This window comes from Chrysemys picta, chromosome 2 (assembly GCF_011386835.1).
Source record: "Chrysemys picta bellii isolate R12L10 chromosome 2, ASM1138683v2, whole genome shotgun sequence".
Classification (NCBI taxonomy): Eukaryota; Metazoa; Chordata; order Testudines; family Emydidae; genus Chrysemys; species Chrysemys picta.
Window position 1 is genome coordinate 17,481,815 of NC_088792.1, and position 19,812 is coordinate 17,501,626.

The window sequence follows — 19,812 nt, forward strand, 5'->3', positions numbered from 1 at the left end:
TCAGCTGGTATAAATCAACATAGCTCCATTGATTTCAGGGTTTAGCCAGAACACTGAGAGTGTCAATAGGGACACATAGGGACACATCCCTTACAGAGTATATACTCAGGGCCAGATTGTCCTCTCATATCAGTTTTACTCTGATGTAACTCCACTGACTTCAATGGAGTTATTCCTGATTTACTTCATGTAACTGAGATCAGAATCAGTCCCTGAATCCTTACTAGGCAAAACTCCTTAAGCCCGCTCATGACAGATGCTGGAATTGGCAACTCCCACTGGGCCTGATCCTGCAAAATGTCAAGTAGCCTCAACTTCCACTGAAGTCAGGGATCATTGAAGTCAGCCTGAGCACAGGATGAAGCCCAGTAATTTCAATGAGAGTTGCGAGTGTTGAGCATCTCTCAGGCTCTGACTTTAAAGGGAGTTTTACCTGAGTAAGGCCTGCAGAATTTTGCCAAGGTAGAATACCTGACTTTATGGGGGAATATGCAGACTTTAATCAGCATGCGTTTAGGAGGGCTACGTTATTCAGGAGTTGCTAAACCAAGAATGAGTTATGCATAAGACTCCAGACAAATGCTAACCAAAGCTTTCTACCACCTCAGCAGCTATATTCTTTATGCCACAGTTTAGAAAATAAACATTTTAACAAGTTTCTGAACATTTTGTTGGTCCTGTTATTCAATTATGTCCTGCATGTACAGTTGAGCTGGCAAACACACAAATCCACAACCACCAGGGACTTCATGGTTGTCATTATGCTACACAGCAGGGCCACCAAGATCTTCTTGGCAAGAGTGGGACTTTAACTCAGATCTTCCAGTGTTAAAAGCACAGGCCCCTCCCACTGGAGCTAAAGGAAAGGCGACATTAGCTATAGCAATATAAGGCCTATGGCATAGCTGAGACACTCTGATTCTAACTAGCAGAGCATATTTTATATGTACTCCCATACAGAAAAATCTTTGTTAACCTAGAGCTAAGATCACTGGATTGCACATACCATCAACACAAATCCTACAAAAACAGGGAAATAAACACTTGTCATTCTTCACCCCACCTACAATCCACTCATTTCTTCTCCTCAATCTTATCTACCCGCCTTCCCATACCCACAGCCCACATACCTCCATCCCAAGGGGGAGTTTTAACACGGACCATGTTTATTACCCAGGGGGCCTTGTTTTCAGAAGTGCGAGTACCCACAGCTTCTGCTGGAGTCAATGGAACCTACAGGTCATCTGCAGCTCTGAAAACAAAGCCCTATATGTGGCAGTGATTCACATAGGGTTAGTGTGGCTTCCATAAAGTACGTGTGTGTGGTGTGAGATACACAGCCTGTAATTTTTAGGAAGCTTTATGTGAGCAGATGATTTGTGTTAATGATTGTTCTAAATGAGGTGAGTGTTGTTTGAAATGATAGAAAGGAAATCTGCAGGAGTGCACATTGGGGCATTCTGTTTATGGTTGGTGTTGAGGCTACTGCTTGTTGCTCTCTCCCAGAGCCCACCTCCATATTCTTGATGACCAGCCCTACCAGAGGCTTGATCCAGAGTCCACTGGATGCAGGGCCATGTGCAGTGTGCACTAGTGGAGTGGGAATCAGGAAACTGAGGTTTGATTACCAGCTCTGCCACTGACCTGCTGCGTGACTTTGGGCAAACCACCTCATCTCTCTGTGCTGCTGTTTCTCTTCCCGTCCTGAGTAGGTTTTAAGCTGTTCAGGACAAAGACCATCTTTTATATGGGGTTGTACAGGGTTTACCAAGCTGGCTCCCAGTCTTGTTTGCAACCTCTTAGCACTACTGCAATTCAAACAACAACAGCTGCAGGGGAGTTGGAGAGACAAGCTCCCAACATCTGAAAATGAAAGTAGCTGATGGATATGAGCAGTTGTGTTAGCTTGTCTTGGTGAAAACTAATATGTTAATTGTGTTATTCTGAATTATACTATTCATGGGCCAAATCCTCAGCTGGTGTAGACCAGGAGAGTACCATCAAACTCAATTAAGCTGTGCTGATTTAAATCAGTTGAGAATCGGGCCCTTTTTAGCTAGTTTTAAAGTTTAAAAAGTGGCATATCTCAGAGACACGTTGTAGGTGTGTGTTTTGGTTTGAGTGTGTGAGAAAGAATATTCCGGAGTGAGACAGCGGTGATTCAAATAGAAGACCCTGAAGAAATTTGAGGGAAAAGGGCAACATTTCAAAAAGGGAACATAATTAAGTGCTTCTGTAAAAGTTAGTAAATACCGCTGTAAACAAATGTCATAGAAAACCAAACTGTCCCATGTCCTACTATGCCAAAACTGGACACTAAAAGTCCAATCACCAACGTGTGGAACAAAGGGATTTTAATCCTGCTTTTACTGTAAATCTCAGTGCAATCTTAACTATGGCATCACTACTGATGGCTTCATAATATGTCATACATACATATTCATACAACTACAGGCCCGTTCATTACAGCATCATTCCAATAAAATGCTCTAATTTTGTTGTTTGTACAGGGCAACACTAAGCAAATAATCTTGACTTGAAAGGATGAACAAAAAAGTTACAAAGTACATTTAAAATATGTATGTTTGGAAAATAAGCCACAAAAATAAAGGCAATTAATGGGAACACTGGCGCAGTGAGCAGCTCGTAAAATTCCACCGTAAAAAACTCATTCTTGGCATTCCAAGGTCCGTCTGATTCTTTTTCAAAAACAAAACCCAGTGGATGTAACCAGATTTGTTTAAGAAAAAACACCACTCATCAGCAACATGTCTGTGGCCCTGTATTGACTCAAGCCTGTGTGCAATTGCAATGCAGATTGCCATTCTTCCAAAGTGTATCCATGTGCTCCATTATAAATGTGCAATTAATAGAGACTTCTGCTTTTCTCTGAGCTCTTAAAATTGCAGAATTCTTGTATATTTCACTCCACTGCAGGCCACTCCACAAGGGCAGAACAGAGATGCACTGCTGAGCGTAGAAGCCCTTTGTAAGTGCCCTCTTGCATCACATCCAGATGCACTCTGGGCCTGCCATCCTTTCCAGTGTCCCTTTGAAGAGACAGCTAAAGTGCTTGGGTCAGCAGACTTTCCAGTGGACTAATGCAAAGACTTGCAGTGAGAAGCAACGGTTCAGCATTATAGGAATTTTGCCAGTTCCTGTCAGTAACCATCAGACAAATGAATCTGAACAGCCAATATAATAAACCAATATATACCACAGGGGGAGTGAAAAGGAGAATAAAATTATCCCTTTAAAAACTGGCCAGAAACACTGTAGCTAATATCAAATGCAGTTTACTCCTATGGGAAAAGAGGCACCTGACCTTTCGGGGCGATGTGAATCAAAGTACAGTCAGGCCATCTAATCAAGCAAAACATACTTTGTCTCGTGTAATGGGGGAAAAATACCTGCAGCCAACAGCAGCTCTTAAGAATTTATTCCACACTTTGAGTGAGCAGAGAGGAAAATTAAACTCTAGTTTGCACCGGGGACATTGTTTGGACAAGAATAATTCAGTTAAAAGTAGTTGACGACTCTTCTGAGGGACTGGATATTTGCACTGTCAGCTTGCCACACGTTAAAGCTGTTGTACTCTCCCCTCTCCACAACGTACATACGGCCACGATAGTTGGGTTCCTCATACAGCACCCATCTAAAATAGAGAATGAATGGATTACTCAGGAAAGCATTTATACAGTACAGTAGTAATAACCATCTTTGGTCCCTTGCTGAATCCTTTTGTCAGATTTCACCCTGGAAGTTAGGGAGCACTGCTTTGCTAAGGGCACAAGACTTTCGGCCCTGGGTCAAATCCCAGTCAATATATTTGTTCAGTTTCAATCTGGACACAGAATGGAAACTGCTCTCCTCTGTGGGGTTAACCTCCTTAGTGCTGCTGGCTCCTTCTCCTTGACTTCTGTGCTCCCTTTTGACTGTTCCACAACCATCCTGGACTACTCCATCATATTATTTATTATTTGTGTTACAACAGCATCTAGGAGGGCTACCCGGGGGGGTGGGGGGGGAGGGGAGGGGGAGAAGTGGGGCAATTTGCCCCAGGCCCTGACCCCACAGGGGCCCCACAAGCCCTGGCCAAGAATCCCTTTCCTGCCTAGAGACGCCTTTTTAATTTTTACTCACCTGGTGGCACTCCGGGTCTTCGGCGGCGGGAGGTCCTTCACCTCGCTCCGGGACTTCAGTGGTGGGGGGTCCTTCAGTGCCATGGAAGACCCGGAGCCAGTGAAGGACCCGCCACTGAAGACTCAGAGCGCCGCCCAGTGAGTACATGTCCACTCCCTCGCTTTGCCCCAGGCCCTCTGAATCCTCTGGGCTGCCCTGGCATCTAGAGGTCCCCACTGAGATCAGAGTCCCATCTTGCTGAGTGCTGTCCACACACAGTATGAGGCCATCCCTGCCCCCAAACAATCTAAATACACTCCATCTTCCTGAACCCCCTATCTATAAAAGTAAACTTGGTTCCCCATGCCCAGATCTTGTCACTCTCTCTCTGACTGGTGATAACTGATCTTCTCAAAGGCCCTTCTTCTATGGAATTCCACAAGGGTCATTTCTTGGCTGTTTTTTTTTTTTTTTTTTCTATTTGAATTTGATATGTTGGAAGGTCTCAAACCAACCTCCTGGTTAAGTTAAGGGAGTGCTGCAGGCTGATAATTTTAATCAAAACAGGGCCCCACAGCTTCTGAACTACATGTTTTGAGCAATGGTTGAATAAATTTATTCTAAATGCAAATCTATTTGATCAATGCAGCACACAGTGATCTCCCATTGGAGAAAAAACATTTATTGGGCCCCACTATTTGACTTTGCTGTTGTATTTGAAATCCTTTCTAGTCTGAGTACAGGAAGTATCACAATACTTTGGTCAATTCAAATACTCTGGCATAGTCACCATTGGAATTTTAGTGGTGGCTCTGATGTAAATGTGAATTTAAACAAAATCTTCAAAATCATCAGCAATTATTAATCGCAAGGCTGTGATCTCAATTTTCACAAATTACTTTTGTGCATTATCCCCAATTAAAAAAAAAAACCAAAAACCTCCAGCTCTTGAATGCTCTTCTTAACAAACAAACAGTCTCTCGCAATCACTGAACCTTACAAAGGAACAAGACACGTGTCCTATCCGATTATGCCATTTGTGGTACTGGAAGAGAAACGGTGCATGACACTGTGTGTGGAACAGAAAACATCTATTGAAAGCAAAATACCAGATTTCACCCCAAAACTGTCACATTTTCTGATTGACATGGGGCCTTTGAAGCTGAGATAAGGGGTGGAATGGGACAATCCTAAAAGAATCCCACTCTCAGCTACATGGAAAGGTAAAATATAGAATTTAAGAATCAATTACATAATTTATTTCCAATATTCTAAGAGCCTATTCATAGAATCATAGAATCATAGAATATCAGAGTTGGAAGGGACCTCAAGAGGTCATCTAGTCCAACCCCCTGCTCAAAGCAGGACCAATTCCCAGCTAAATCATCCCAGCCAGGGCTTTGTCAAGCCGGGCCTTAAAAACCTCCAAGGAAGGAGACTCCACCACCTCCCTAGGTAACGCATTCCAGTGTTTCACCACCCTCCTAGTGAAATAGTTTTTCCTGATATCCAACATGGACCTCCCCCACTGCAACTTGAGACCATTGCTCCTTGTTCTGTCATCTGCCACCACTGAGAACAGCCGAGCTCCATCCTCTTTGGAACCCCCCTTCAGGTAGTTGAAGGCTGCTATCAAATCCCCCCTCATTCTTCTCTTCTGGAGACTAAACAATCCCAGTTCCCTCAGCCTCTCCTCATAAGTCATGTGCTCCAGACCCCTAATCATTTTTGTTGCCCTCCGCTGGACTCTTTCCAATTTTTCCACATCCTTCTTGTAGTGTGGGGCCCAAAACTGGACACAGTATTCCAGATGAGGCCTCACCAATGTCGAATAAAGGGGAACGATCACGTCCCTCGATCTGCTGGCAATGCCCCTACTTATACAGCCCAAAATGCCGTTAGCCTTCTTGGCAACAAGAGCACACTGTTGACTCATATCCAGCTTCTCGTCCACTGTGACCCCTAGGTCCTTTTCTGCAGAACTGCTACCTAGCCATTCGGTCCCTAGTCTGTAGCAGTGCATGGGATTCTTCCGTCCCAAGTGCAGGACTCTGCACTTGTCCTTGTTGAACCTCATCAGGTTTTTTTCGGCCCAATCCTCTAATTTGTCTAGGTCCCTCTGTATCCGATCCCTACCCTCTAGTGTATCTACCACGCCTCCTAGTTTAGTGTCATCTGCAAACTTGCTGAGAGTGCAGTCCACACCATCCTCCAGATCATTAATAAAGATATTAAACAAAACCGGCCCCAGGACCGACCCTTGGGGCACTCCGCTTGAAACCGGCTGCCAACTAGACATGGAGCCATTGATCACTACCCGTTGAGCCCGACGATCTAGCCAGCTTTCTATCCACCTTACAGTCCATTCATCCAGCCCATACTTCTTTAACTTGGCGGCAAGAATACTGTGGGAGACCGTATCAAAAGCTTTGCTAAAGTCAAGGAATAACACATCCACTGCTTTCCCCTCATCCACAGAGCCAGTTATCTCATCATAGAAGGCAATTAGGTTAGTCAGGCACGACTTCCCCTTCGTGAATCCATGCTGACTGTTCCTGATCACTTTCCTCTCCTCTAAATGTTTCATAATTGTTTCCTTGAGGACCTGCTCCATGATTTTTCCAGGGACTGAGGTGAGGCTGACTGGCCTGTAGTTCCCCGGATCCTCCTTCTTCCCTTTTTTAAAGATGGGCACTACATTAGCCTTTTTCCAGTCATCTGGGACCTCCCCCGGCTATTCCTGGCTTCTGATCCTGAATACTACAGCACAGCTGGAGGAGAGCTTTTTAAGGGCCAAACAACCCTCTTTAAAGAGGGTTTTAACAGAAAACCTGCATCCTGAAGCTTTCTTTCCCCGAGCCAGCGAGTGAGCACATGCATTGTCCCCAGTGAGCATTCGCAGGGGCTCTCTCGCCAGGTTTGGTGTCTCAGAAGAACAGATCACTGCAGCGCTGGCCAAAGGGGTGATTCGGCAGCATGCCCTGTCAGATTGTTTCAGTCATGCGCTGGCATGTGGCATGCCTGCGGCAACCTAAGTTGGTGAGACACAGGCTAATGCAGCCTTCCCCATACTGCATTTGAAACGCCTTTCTTATCTGGTGAAAGGGACAGTTTAGAAAGAATTTCGTCTCTGGGATCCTGGGGCAAGAGGGTGGAAGTTGTGTATTGGATCACACATGTAACTGGCAATCTGAACCATGACCGAAGGTTGTTCTCTTCAGTCAACAACAACAGATTGCCAGTTATGTGTGTGATCGACCCCTGATTGGCTAGATGGGCGACAAAGAATGGATGTAAGTGTATGTGAGTGATCAGTTGGCAAGAGCAAGCAGGACAAATGCCCAGTTTTGCCAAAAATATCAGGAGGTCTGGGGCCAAAATGGGACATATGGTCACCCTAGGCCAGGGGTCCCCAAACTTTTTCGGTCATGCCCCTCCCCCAACCAGGGCTGCACCCCCCGGGAGATAGGGCCAGGAGCAGGGCAGATTTGGGGAACATAAGAATGGCCATACTGCGTCAGACCAAAGGTCCATCCAGCCCAGTATCCTGTCTACCGACAGTGGCCAATGCCAGGTGCCCCAGAGGGAGTGAACCTAACAGGTATGATCAAGTGATCTCTCTCCTGCTATCCATCTGCATCCTCTGACAAACTGAGGCTACGGACATCATTCCTTACCCATCCTGGCTAATAGCCATTAATGGACTTAACCTCCATGAATTTATCCATTTCTCTTTTAAACCCTGTTATAATCCTAGCGTTCACAACCTCCGCAGGCAAGGAGTTCCACAGTGACTGTGCGCTGCGTGAAGAAGAACTGCCTTTTATTTGTTTTAAACCTGCTGCCCATTAATTTCATTTGGTGGCCCCTAGTTCTTATATTATGGGAACAAGTAAATAACTTTTCCTTATTCACTTTCTCCACACCACTCATGATTTTATATATCTCTATCATATCCCCCTTAGTCTCCTCTTTTCCAAGCTGAAAAGTCCTAGCCTCTTCAATCTCTCCTCATATGGGACCCGTTCCAAACCCATAATCATTTTAGTTGCCCTTTTCTGAACTTTTTTCTAATGCCTGTATATCTTCTAATGCCAGTATTCAAGATTTGGGCGTACCATGGATTTATATAAGGACAATAAGATATTCTCCATCTTATTCTCTATCCCTTTTTTAATGATTCCTAACATCCTGTTTGCTTTTTTGACTGCCGCTGCACACTTTGTGGAGAGAACTATCCATCATGACTCCAAGATCTCTTTCCTGATTAGTTGCAGCTAAATTAGCCCCCATCATATTGTATGTATAGTTGGGGTTATTTTTTCCAATATGCATTACTTTAAATTTATCCACATTAAATTTCATTTGCCATTTTGTTGCCCAATCACTTAGTAATGTGAGATCTTTTTGAAGTTCTTCACAGTCTGCTTTGGTCTTACCTATCTTGAGCAGTTTAGTATCATCTGCAAACTTTGCCACCTCACTGTTTACCCCATTCTCCAGATCATTTATGAATAAGTTGAATAGGATTGGTCCTAGGACTGACCCTTGGGGAATACCACTAGTTACCCCACTCCATTCTGAAAATTTACCATTTATTCCTACCCTTTGTTCCCTGTCTTTTAACCGGATCTCAATCCATGAAAGGATCTTCTCTCTTATCCCATGACAACTTAATTTATGTAAGAGCCTTTGGTGAGGGACCTTGTCAAAGGCTTTCTGGAAATCTAAGTATACTATGTCCACTGGATCCCCTTTGTCCACATGTTTGTTGACCTCTTCAAAGAACTCTAATAGATTAGTAAGACATGATTTCCCTTTACAGAAACCATGTTGACTTTTGCCCAACAAGTTATGTTCTTCTATGTGTCTGACAATTTTATTCTTTACTATTGTTTCAACTAATTTGCCCGGTATTGACGTTAGACTTACCAGTCTGTAATTGCTGGGATCACCTCTAGAGCCCTTTTTAAATATTGGCGTTACATTAGCTAGCTTCCAGTCATTGAGTACAGAAGCCGATTTAAAGGACAGGTTACAAACCATAGTTAATAGTTCCGCAATTTCACATTTGAGTTCTTTCAGAACTCTTGGGTGAATGCCATCTGGTCCTGATGACTTGTTACTGTTAAGTTTATCAATTAATTCCAAAACCTCCTCTAGTGACACTTCAATCTGTGACAATTCCTCAGATTTGTCACCTACAAAGGACGGCTCAGGTTTGGGAATCTCCCTAACATCCTCAGCCACGAAGACTGAAGCAAAGAATTCATTTAGTTTCTCCACAATGACTTTATCGTCTTTAAGTGCTCCTTTTGTATCTCGATCATCCAGGGGTCCCACTGGTTGTTTAGCAGGCTTCCTGCTTCTGATGTACTTAAAAAACATTTTGTTATTATCTTTTGAGTTTTTGGCTAGCCGTTCTTCAAACTCCTTTTTGGCATTTCTTATTACATTTTTACACTTAATTTGGCAGTGTTTATGCTCCTTTCTATTTACCTCACTAGGATTTGACTTCCACTTTTTAAAAGATGCATTTTTATGTCTCACTGCTTCTTTTACACTGTTAAGCCACAGTGGCTCTTTTTTAGTTCTTTTACTGTGTTTTTTAATTTGGGGTATACATTTAAGTTGGGCCTCTATTATGGTGTCTTTGAAAAGTGTCCATGCAGCTTGCAGGGATTTCACTCTAGTCACTGTACCTTTTAATTTCTGTTTAACTAACCTCCTCATTTTTGCATACTTCCCCTTTCTGAAATTAAATGCCATAGTGTTGGGCTGTTGAGGTTTTCTTCCCACCACAGGAATGTTAAATGTTATTATATTATGGTCACTATTTCCAAGCAGTCCTGTTATAGTTACCTCTTGGACCAGATCCTGCGCTCCACTCAGGACTAAATCGAGAATTGCCTCTCCCCTTGTGGGTTCCTGTACCAGCTGCTCCAAGAAGCAGTCATTTAAAGTATCGAGAAATTTTGTCTCTGCATTTCGTCCTGAGGGGCCGGGAGCGGGGCCGCAGCTGGGAGCAGTGCCACAGCTGGGACTGGGTGCAGGGCTGGGCCCCACTGCACCCCTACTTTGGGGACCACTGCCCTAGGCTGTGATCAGAGCCACACAGAGAGCCCAGGCAGCTGTGGGGAGCCTCGCACCCTGCACCTGCCTTGAACGGGGGGCTGGGATGCCTGAGAGCAGTCCCCAGCACATGTCCCTGCCCCCCCAAAATGTGCTGCTCAGGGCAGGTGGAGGGTCCAGGTCTCCCTGGGTGGCTCTTACCACAGCCTGGCCTCTGGCCAGGCCAGGGGGCAGTGCCTTGGGGGGAAGGGGAGTAGTAGGGGGCAGGGAGGGCATGTCGGTAGCCCAAATGTTCTTTGTGCCCAGGGCCTCAATGAACCTTAATCCGCCTCTAATGTCCAGCATCAAAACAATTTGTAGATGTGGGTTGTGCAATAATCCAGGCCACTCCCCTGCAACACAGACCACCAAATCACATGATGGTCATGGGGCTCCTTTGTCCAACTTCTTTTAGCAAGATCTTCCCCTTCTTTTCACCGATCACGCTCAGTGAAGATGCTTTCTTGGCATGGAAGCATCATGCGTAACCACAGACCCAGCTGTGCCTTGCACAAGCCAAACACTTCCCGTCTCTTAGAGAATTCTGCATCTTTCTGCCTCCCCTCCACACTCCCCCAGCACACACACTTCCAACGAAATGTGTTTGTTGGTAAAAGGAAATGTGGTACATGAAAACAGAAAAATAACCAATGACATAACAAAAACAACAAATGTGTTCCTGAAAAAAAGAGACAAAATTTTTCCCCCTGAAAATGTTAATTCCCCCAAAACAGTGACAAAAGGCAAACTCTGCACAACCCTCACTTTGCAAAAGGTTTCAAGGATGTCTGAAAATGTAAGGGAGATAGAAACTGGGCTGATCATAGTTGGCACTGCTACAGTGAAGGATCAAAAGGCAACAGTGAATATAACCTCAGAAGAGTACTGTGATACAGGGAAATATTATTATTATTATCCTAATTTTAAACACAGGGAGAATGAAGTTCAGAGAGATTATGGCCAACATTGTCAAATATGAGTGACAGAAGTTAGAAACCTACATTCACTAGGCAATGAACTGAGTACTGATTTTTCAAAGTGCTATTGAAGTCAATGGGAGTTGTGGCAGCTCAGTGCCTCTGAAAATCAGGCTTAGTTAGGCACCAAACTTTCAGCACTCGGGTTTGAAAATGTTCACGAGTGACTTGTCCAAGATCAAACAATGGCTCTGCAGCCAAGATCAGAACCCAAGTTTAATGATTTCAGTCCTGTGTCACAAAACCCCCCTTCCTCTGGATAAGCCAAGGAGCAATACCAGGTACACGTGGTTGGGGTGTGCAGGGGGCACTGACTTTCCCCAGAAGGAGAGTCTTGACTCTTGACTAGTCAGAGTTGAGTAAGTGGAACTACATGGCACTATGGGCAGTGGCCTCAACCAAAAGCAGGGTCCCAAGATGTCAGAAGGGAAGATCAGACCCATCTTCCTCCTCTGGTCTAGCTGCCAGAGAGGGGTGGGACTCTGGCATTGAGCTCCTCCCTCCCCTTCTAGTCCCAGTGCTAGAGAGGGAGACAGGCAGGCCCATGAGATGATCAATGTAGATGGGTTGTAGAGCTCCAAAAACAGTGATCCTAGGGGCTGCCTGCTTTGCTTGGTCTTAAAGGCCTGCTCCAAGTGTGTGCCTTTGTCTAAATGGTGGTTTGAACTGGAGCCAGGGTGGCTCTTTATGATTTACAGGGCCCCCAGGCTGCCCAGGTTGGGTGTGTGGAAACAGAGCCTTGAGCTGCTCCCTTTTCTGGTCTGTCTGCTATGGGGTTGGAATCAGACTGAGTTGACTCCGCAGTTTTCCCCCATTTTCACCCCAGTGAAAATGTTTCCCTAAACTCTAGTATCTCATAGCTCGAGATGGACCCAACCTGACACACTGGATCTGCGTGTGTGCATGTGTAATCCACACACCTCCTGGGTGTGGTGTTCTGTCCCATCTAGTGGCACCGAGACCACTTAGAGAGAGAGTTAAATGCGTTTGCAACAGGCAGTTGGCATTTAGCTCATGAGGTAGAGGCTCATGCCCTAAGCTCCAGAGGTCCCAGGTTTGATCCCACCCGCCAACGACCGGTGTCAGTTGGAGTTACACATGGACACACACACACACACCCCTTCAAGGTGTGGGACATCAACGTTTAAATTCAGATTTAATGCTGTAGCCTTGGCCCATCTCTAAGTACCTTGAAGCCACGCTGGGGAATCCCACAGGATTTCTAATGGCGAGTGGGAAAGCAGGAACCATCTTCATAAGGAACCTCCTCCCCTTGACAACCTGAAATTAGACAGTGACACACTGTCCAGTAGGCTTCACCCACAAGCACAGCAAGCCACATGTCCCATTCAAGCTTTGCAATGCATTGATTGGTCCCATCACTCTTTGGCAACAGTCACAGAGAGAAACAACTCAATTCCAGGACCCTGTATTCTCCTAGCAGCAGGAGCAGAGCAGAAAGTCAGTTCCTGGGCTGACTCCTCTTGGGAAGAAGAGAAGAAAGTTTCTATTTGCTCCTCTGACTCTTAGCAATGTGCTCACCTTTCTGGGCAGAGACTGCTGTTTCCACACAGCTTTGGTGAAGGCAGGGCCTTTGCCTCCTTCACACATTTGGTTTCATTCCAGTCCAAGATATTTTGGTTTTATTTCAGTTTGGTCTTGTGTAATGAGTGTAGTGTTCTGAAGGGTGTCAGACCAGCACACCCTGGACACGGACATCCTCTCCATATCCACAAAAAGGTACAGAGCAAAGCAAATCTTCCCCCACAATATCCCACTGACATGGCTTTACCCTGATTTGGACCACCTATAAGGGGAAGAGGGTTGTCCAGTCTCCTTGCCAGCTCACATCTGGCCCAAAGGACTCCAGTTAGTGCTAGCTATGGTGTTGGCTTTGTGATGCAGACACCTAACTACTAGGTAATGGACTGAGGCCACCAGCTCATTTCACACAGGCCACCAAACAACCAGCACACGTAGACACTCACTGCTAACCTGGGCTGGATTCAAACCAGCAACCTCAGGGGTCAAAAGGCTCCATGTCCCAATAGCAAATCCCTAAAGTAGCTAATCCTCCTAGTCCGTGCACTTATTCAATACTGTCAGCTCTCTAGCAAACTCATGAAATAGCAAGCCAGTCAGCCATTTACTGCACCCAATCTACTACATTTTAACTGGTGGTTACCATTGTCTGTCAGAGAAAAATTATTTTCAAGGTAAAGATTCAGATGACTCCTAAACCTTACCAGGAAGAACCGTCACTTCTTATCTGAAGCATTAGCAACCTCTTGTAGATGTCAAGAGTACTCAACTTACATTTAACCCCCTCCCCTCAAGTAAATGTATCGATCAAGATGACCAAACTTCCTCCACCGGTCCAAGCCCTTTCGTAGGCAATGGGAGTCTTTGCAACAATTTTAGTGGGATGGCCGCTGCTGCACCCCAGCTCCAAACATGCACTGCCACCCCCAGTCCCAGTCAAGGAAGTTTATTCTTTTGTGACAGAGGTTAAAGAAACAACCAGAGTGCAGTCTGAAGTCAGTACCTGGCCCCCAGGCTTCAGGGCCACCCCGCCTACAGGCAGTGCTTAATTTGTAATGAAGGAGGTGCCAGGGCTCAAGCCATTTTTTTTATAGTCCTAACTGACGCAGCAAGCCCAGAGGCGCTGGGGCTATGAGCTGCCAAGCCTAGAAGGCCAGGGCTCAGCTCTGGCAAGCCCTGGCACAGATTAAGCACTGCCTAGGGGTCTCTGACCCTCCAGCTCCTGGCAGCATCCCAGCCTCAGCCAGCTCCGCTCCCTCCTTGGAGGGGCAGCCGCAGGATTGCTTCCCTGAACCCCCCTCTTGCTCCAGAACTCACCACAGGAGTTAGCTCCACTCCAGTGTGGCCTTTGCTGCCCAGGTGTAGCCCAGCCCTCTTTAATTAGCTGGATTAGGCTCACCTGCTCCAGTCCGGGGAGCTGGGCTCAGTCTATCCACAGAGACCAGCTACCCTGTGACAGAGTGGATTGGGCTTGTGTGGAAAGCGAGCTTCATTGTGTTTCAAGATAGAATGACATAGCAGTTGCATTCCTTTTATATCCTTTCTTACTTACGCTCCATCTCCGTACACTTTGATGGCATTGACACAGTTCTTGTTCCAGCCCTGCCCTTGGAGGAAAGAGCAATCTTCAGTGAACTCCATGCAGTGACCACTAAAATGGCTCCCATCAAATATCTCCATTCTGTAATGCTCACCATGCTGGGGACAAAGAGATTTGAGTAAACTTAAAAGACAATGCATCAAATTGTTTCCCCTGATTGTAAAAGATAAACAGAAAGCAAGAAGGATACCTCATCATAGAAATGTGGCAAAAACCCAACAATAACACTGCCCACCCACAAACACATCCTCACAATACCCACCCAAATACCCACATAAACATACAAATGTCTCTCACAAACAGCTCACTCACAAAAACACACACACAGAAATTCCTCCCCAAAATATACCTCTACAAACATTCACACACCTGCATAATCACTGTTCACACACAAACTTATTGCTCATGTTGTACTTACCATATATACCCCCACATCTTTCATCTCTAAATCCCCTCCCCCACCAAACAAGTACACCTCTACCCCGATATAATGCTGTCCTCGGGAGCCAAAAAAAATTCTTACCGCGTTATAGGTGAAACCGCATTATATCGAACTCACTTTGATCCGCCGGGGTGCGCAGCCCTGCCCCCCCGGAGCGCTGCTTTACTGCGTTATATCCGAATTCATGTTATATCGGGTCACGTTATATCGGGGTAGAGGTGTACTTAAACACTGTTCACAAAGACGCACACCACAAACATAACCATTTCCCACTCCACATATACACTTAAAAAAACCAAAAATGCCACACACACAAAATATTGGAAATTTGCATGAACAAAAGTATAAGAACATAGTGCAAAAAAATTAATACATCCAAAATACACAGAGGTATTAGAATATTTCCCCAGTTTGCACTTTCCTTCAGTTCCGATCATATCTGTGGTTATTTACACAAGATGTTGTGCCTTTCTTTAAAAAGAAAAGGAAAATATCTTCCCAGAGTCCTAGCTATGAAAGCCTTCAAGGGTGAGTTGAGGTAAATACCTTTGGGGGAATTTTGCTGTCTTCTCCATAGGTATTTGTGATGGAGTTAATCGAAAGAAATTTTCATATAAATCGCATTACGCATGAAAAAGCTACATTGTAGTGCCAAAAATCCCATAGCATTCTCCAGCAGTGGGATCTCAGATACCATTCCTGACCAAACATTCTTCAGTGTAACTGTTGCCTGAATTGTTGAAATATTTTAAAACTCTCACTTGTATAAGAGCGATGGAGCACAGGCCTGAGGGGAAGAAAAGCATTCATGGCTACTGGCCCACAGAGTCTCAGTGGGTCTCCAAGGAACTGGAAACAAGGTTCTGTGTGGTACCCTTGATACAAGCTCATATTCCCCTCTCTGGATTCTGTATTAAACATTGGAAACCATCCCCTGCACAATAGACTTATATCTCTGCCATCGCTGCACTGGGCATGCTGAGGGAGTCTCATTGAAATGCTCATATAAAGACAACCTTTCCCTTTGCTGAATGAAAAGGCCTGATTCCAACATGAGCCGAGAGAGAGAGAGAGTCTACTTCCCCAAAGATCTACATTTACCTCCCCTCAGGCCAGGTTAAGGGAGTGATGCATCTCATCCTGGCTGATGTGAGGTCACTCACCCAGCAAAGTTAGTATATCAGCAACAGGCCCCACTGTGTGCCAGCCAAGAAGAAAAAAAGCCATTAATACTATGGAGGGGTGGCAGGGGTCAACCAGTGGAGCACCAAGCATAGGGCTACAGCCATTCATTGACTTGTACAACACACATGCTTGAATGGGGGTGACACCACACACCCTTCATTTTTCTCATGTGGTGTATCAATTGCCTCCCAGCCCCAATCAACACATCCTTGGCAGAGTTCTAAGAGCAGCTCTGTGCAGGATCCTCCAACCACATACACCAACCAGAGCTGCATGGGACAGACCGCAGTATTGGCTTGGTACAGCTCCCACCGATACCTTCTCATGGCAGTTTAAAATGTAAGAAAAGGTCCCCTTCAGCAGCTTGGCTCAAGGGCTGACAAATCCTTATGGGTTAGTGAGACACCAGATTTATTTAATGGAGAACGGGGCCCTCAGTAGACCTAGTCCAAAGAGGCACCTGTTGATGTACAGCCTCATTTTAGTTTGCAGGGTACTGGTCAGACAGCTTTCAGGACTTCCAATATGAGCTGCCTGTATAAGAGTAATGAGCAGATTCCTAAATTGGAGAAGATGCTCTAGAGTCTAGAGAAGTATGTGTGGTCTTATATGCATCTCCTGTGGAGTTTTAGTCCTTGTGCAATATATATCCACACACAAACACACACACATATATATTCTTTTAGGCTAAGTTTTACACAAAACCGAAGAAAGCTACAACCCAATGGGACTTGGTGGCTGTATCAACCTGTAAGTGACCATAACCTGTGAATAATTTTCTTTAATCATTCTCCCACCAGTAGCAGGTGATGTTGGGATCAAATGGAAAGCTCAAACCAGGTTCAATTTTTTTCTCCCAATTAAATTTCCTCCACAGAGTGGTAAAGGGTGTGTGTGTGTGTGTGTGTGTGTGTGTGTGTGAGTGAGAGAGAGAGAGAGAGAGCGCGCGCGAGAGAGATCTGGGCCATATTTGGTATTAATTCAGGGGTGCTCAGAGTTTGAAACACAGGAAATAATGTGGGTGACTTTGCCAGGAGCCTGAGAGCTGTCCCACAGCAACATTCTCCTCTCTGGTTTGCACAGCAGATTGTGATTCCCATGGCCTGTCCTCCCTATATACACACACAGATTACTAGTGGGCGTCATCAGGAGCTCTGCACACACAGAGAGAGCAGAATATCAGAGTAGAGCCCTGCCTTGTGCACAGAACTTTGCTATTCATTTGCATGTAAATATTTCATAATATTTAACATTACAAATAAATGCACGTGATGCTGTAGGAGCATTGCCCTCACATATAAAAATCACAGATTTTCCCCTTGTCCTGAAAACATGGGAAATTGTTATGCTATTTTGTGGCCTATGAAGACTGTTCATAGAGGGTCTGCTTTCCCCAGAATGCTGTCTACTTCCTAACTGTGTATTATTCCTATAAAGCTCGTTTTCTCAGATATTTATTTAGACTCCAGCTAATATGGCAGCTAAAGGCACAAATGCGGCCCCCTCAACCAGATAGTTCAGCAACAAAAACAAACCTCTTGGAAACTAACTGAAAGTTGTCACTAACCATTCCGACAGGCCTGCAGGAGCCCATGTGATCATTATAGCCATTCCAACGGTAGAAGTCAGGGTATTCCCCATGCTCCAAAACGTATTGCTGTCCTCGGAAGTCTGGGTGATCAAAACAGATCCAAGCTCCACTCTGTACACAGATAGAGTTCACTCGGTTCATGAAACCTCTGTCCTGGAAGTTATCACAGTTCCCACAGACCTCCAGCTTCCTGCCTGTGAAGTATTTGCCCTCATAGAAAGTGATCTGAAATGAGGAGGGAGAGGATGCTGTATTGTGGCACATGCAAACACAGACTGCCTGTCTGTACTATGCATTGTTATTCTGGCAGACATAGTGGTTCTTTAATTCTGTGTCCAACCAGCGGAGAACTAAATTGTCACTGGAGTATTTGTTTTAATGAGAATTGTAACACAGGCCAAGTTTACAACACTGCATGTGGCTTTATATCACCTCTCTCTTGTTCTTTTGTAAATATAAATGTTTGAACAGGAAGCACAGCTATCAAAGTACACCCCATTCTAGTTGCTCCTTTCCCCTCCTTAACAACTTTGCTTCCACTTCTCCACATTCATTACTAGCATTATCACCACATGAGCTCACTCTGCCTTAACCTAACCTAGGAAAATTCCTACTATCTCAGCCTAGAGAGAACTCTGGCTCTTTGGCCTGAGCTGAGGACCAAGCAGTTGTTTTTTTTTACTTACTTTTCCCGAATACTGAGACATTTTCTGCTGGATGCAAACCAAAGCCAAAGCAGACGCCAAACCAAAAATGTGATCTACAGAAATGTTGGATACCCCGCTATATACCAGTGAGGAGAGACAAGGCTGGTATCACGAGACCTGCGTAACAATACAGCAGGAATAGGAGGCTTTAAAAAATCATGCTTAGTAGGCAGAACTTCCACTGTCGGGCCCTGCTGAGTCCAGAGTTTCGATTTAGTGCGTATGATTTAACAAAAGATTTGTTTGGCAGGGATTTGACTGATTCGTGTTGCACATGTAGCGTTCCTTTTAGAGGACTTTGTTTTTAGAACGGGCAATAAGGAAATTCTAAAAAAGTGGCTGCTCGGAAGCGGGGGCTCTTTTATTGGCATTTTCTTCTTCTTTTTAAATGGGCCATTGCTTTTCAGCTCACTCTTCTCTACTGGGGCTGGAGAGCTCGGAAGTGAGCATCCTTGAAAGACTCCTTAACAATAATGATTTGTACGTCATCCATCAAAGGAACTGCTTCTCATCCATCCTTAACACTTTTTTAGATTGCGTTCCTGAAAGCCAAACACCTCACCCTCTCTGGTGCACAGAGTCGGTGCTTAAAAACTCACAATTTATTCATTATTTGTCATGTTTGTTAATGTTCTGGTATTTCAACACAGATGCAGCTAAGCACCAAGATATACATATATAATTTGGGAATAAAATGCTTCCCAGGGATTTTAAGCAAAGGCACCATTGACTGTGTAAATAACAGATTTCACAAATACCAGTAAATATGGCTCCCTGGGCATACAGCTTCACATTCTATAATCCACAAGTTTCTTAAAGGTGACCAGCAACAACAACAACAAAAAAGGACTATTACTTGTATTACAATAGTTTCTAGGGCTCATTGTGCAGTGCTCTGTACAAAACACATAGTAAGACAGTCTCTTCCCCCCAGAGTGTACAGTCTTAATAGAAAATAACAAACAAAGAGTTGGAGGAGAAAGAGAGACAAACTGACTTGTTACTGGTCACACAGCAAGCCCAGGGCAGACTGGAATAGAACCCAAGTCCCCTGGCTCCCAGTCTACGGCTCAAACCACTAGACAACACTGCCTCACAATATAGCCATCTACCTATTTTTGCATCTTTCTTTATGATGTAAAGAAAGCCTGGGAAAAACTGGGTTTTTTTAACATTAGAAAAATAGAAGAAGCTGCCATATGTAACTGTGACAAGACTGACAATTTCCTACAATATTCTGAGTGAACTTTATTGATTATAGGACTTGTGTACACTTAAAATACTGCAGTGGCAAAACTGCACCACTGTGGCACTTCCATTAAGGTACTACCTACCCCAATGGGAGGGAGTCTCCCGTCAGCATAGGTATCCCACCTCCCTGAGAGGCAGCTCTGTCGGTTTAACTGTGTCGCTAAAGGTTGGGGATTTTTCACATCCCCTCAGCAAAGTAGTTATACAACCTCATTTCCTAGTGTAGACTAGGCCTAAATTAAACCTTATTGAATTAGGTTTAATACCTTTGGAATCCTGTTGTA

At 44.8% G+C, this 19,812-nt stretch overlaps 1 protein-coding gene across 1 annotated transcript; it reads right to left on the reverse strand.

Moving 5' to 3' along the window:
- Positions 1-2,339: 2,339 nt before the first annotated feature.
- On the reverse strand, positions 2,340-18,391 carry CRYGN (crystallin gamma N). The gene is made up of 4 exons (XM_005297166.4): positions 18,257-18,391; positions 17,547-17,795; positions 14,305-14,450; positions 2,340-3,655 (listed from the first exon to the last, which is right to left on the reverse strand). Exons 1-4 carry the CDS (start codon positions 18,275-18,277, stop codon positions 3,520-3,522), a joined length of 552 nt encoding a protein of 183 aa, XP_005297223.3. The 5' UTR covers positions 18,278-18,391; the 3' UTR covers positions 2,340-3,519.
- Positions 18,392-19,812: the final 1,421 nt, after the last annotated feature.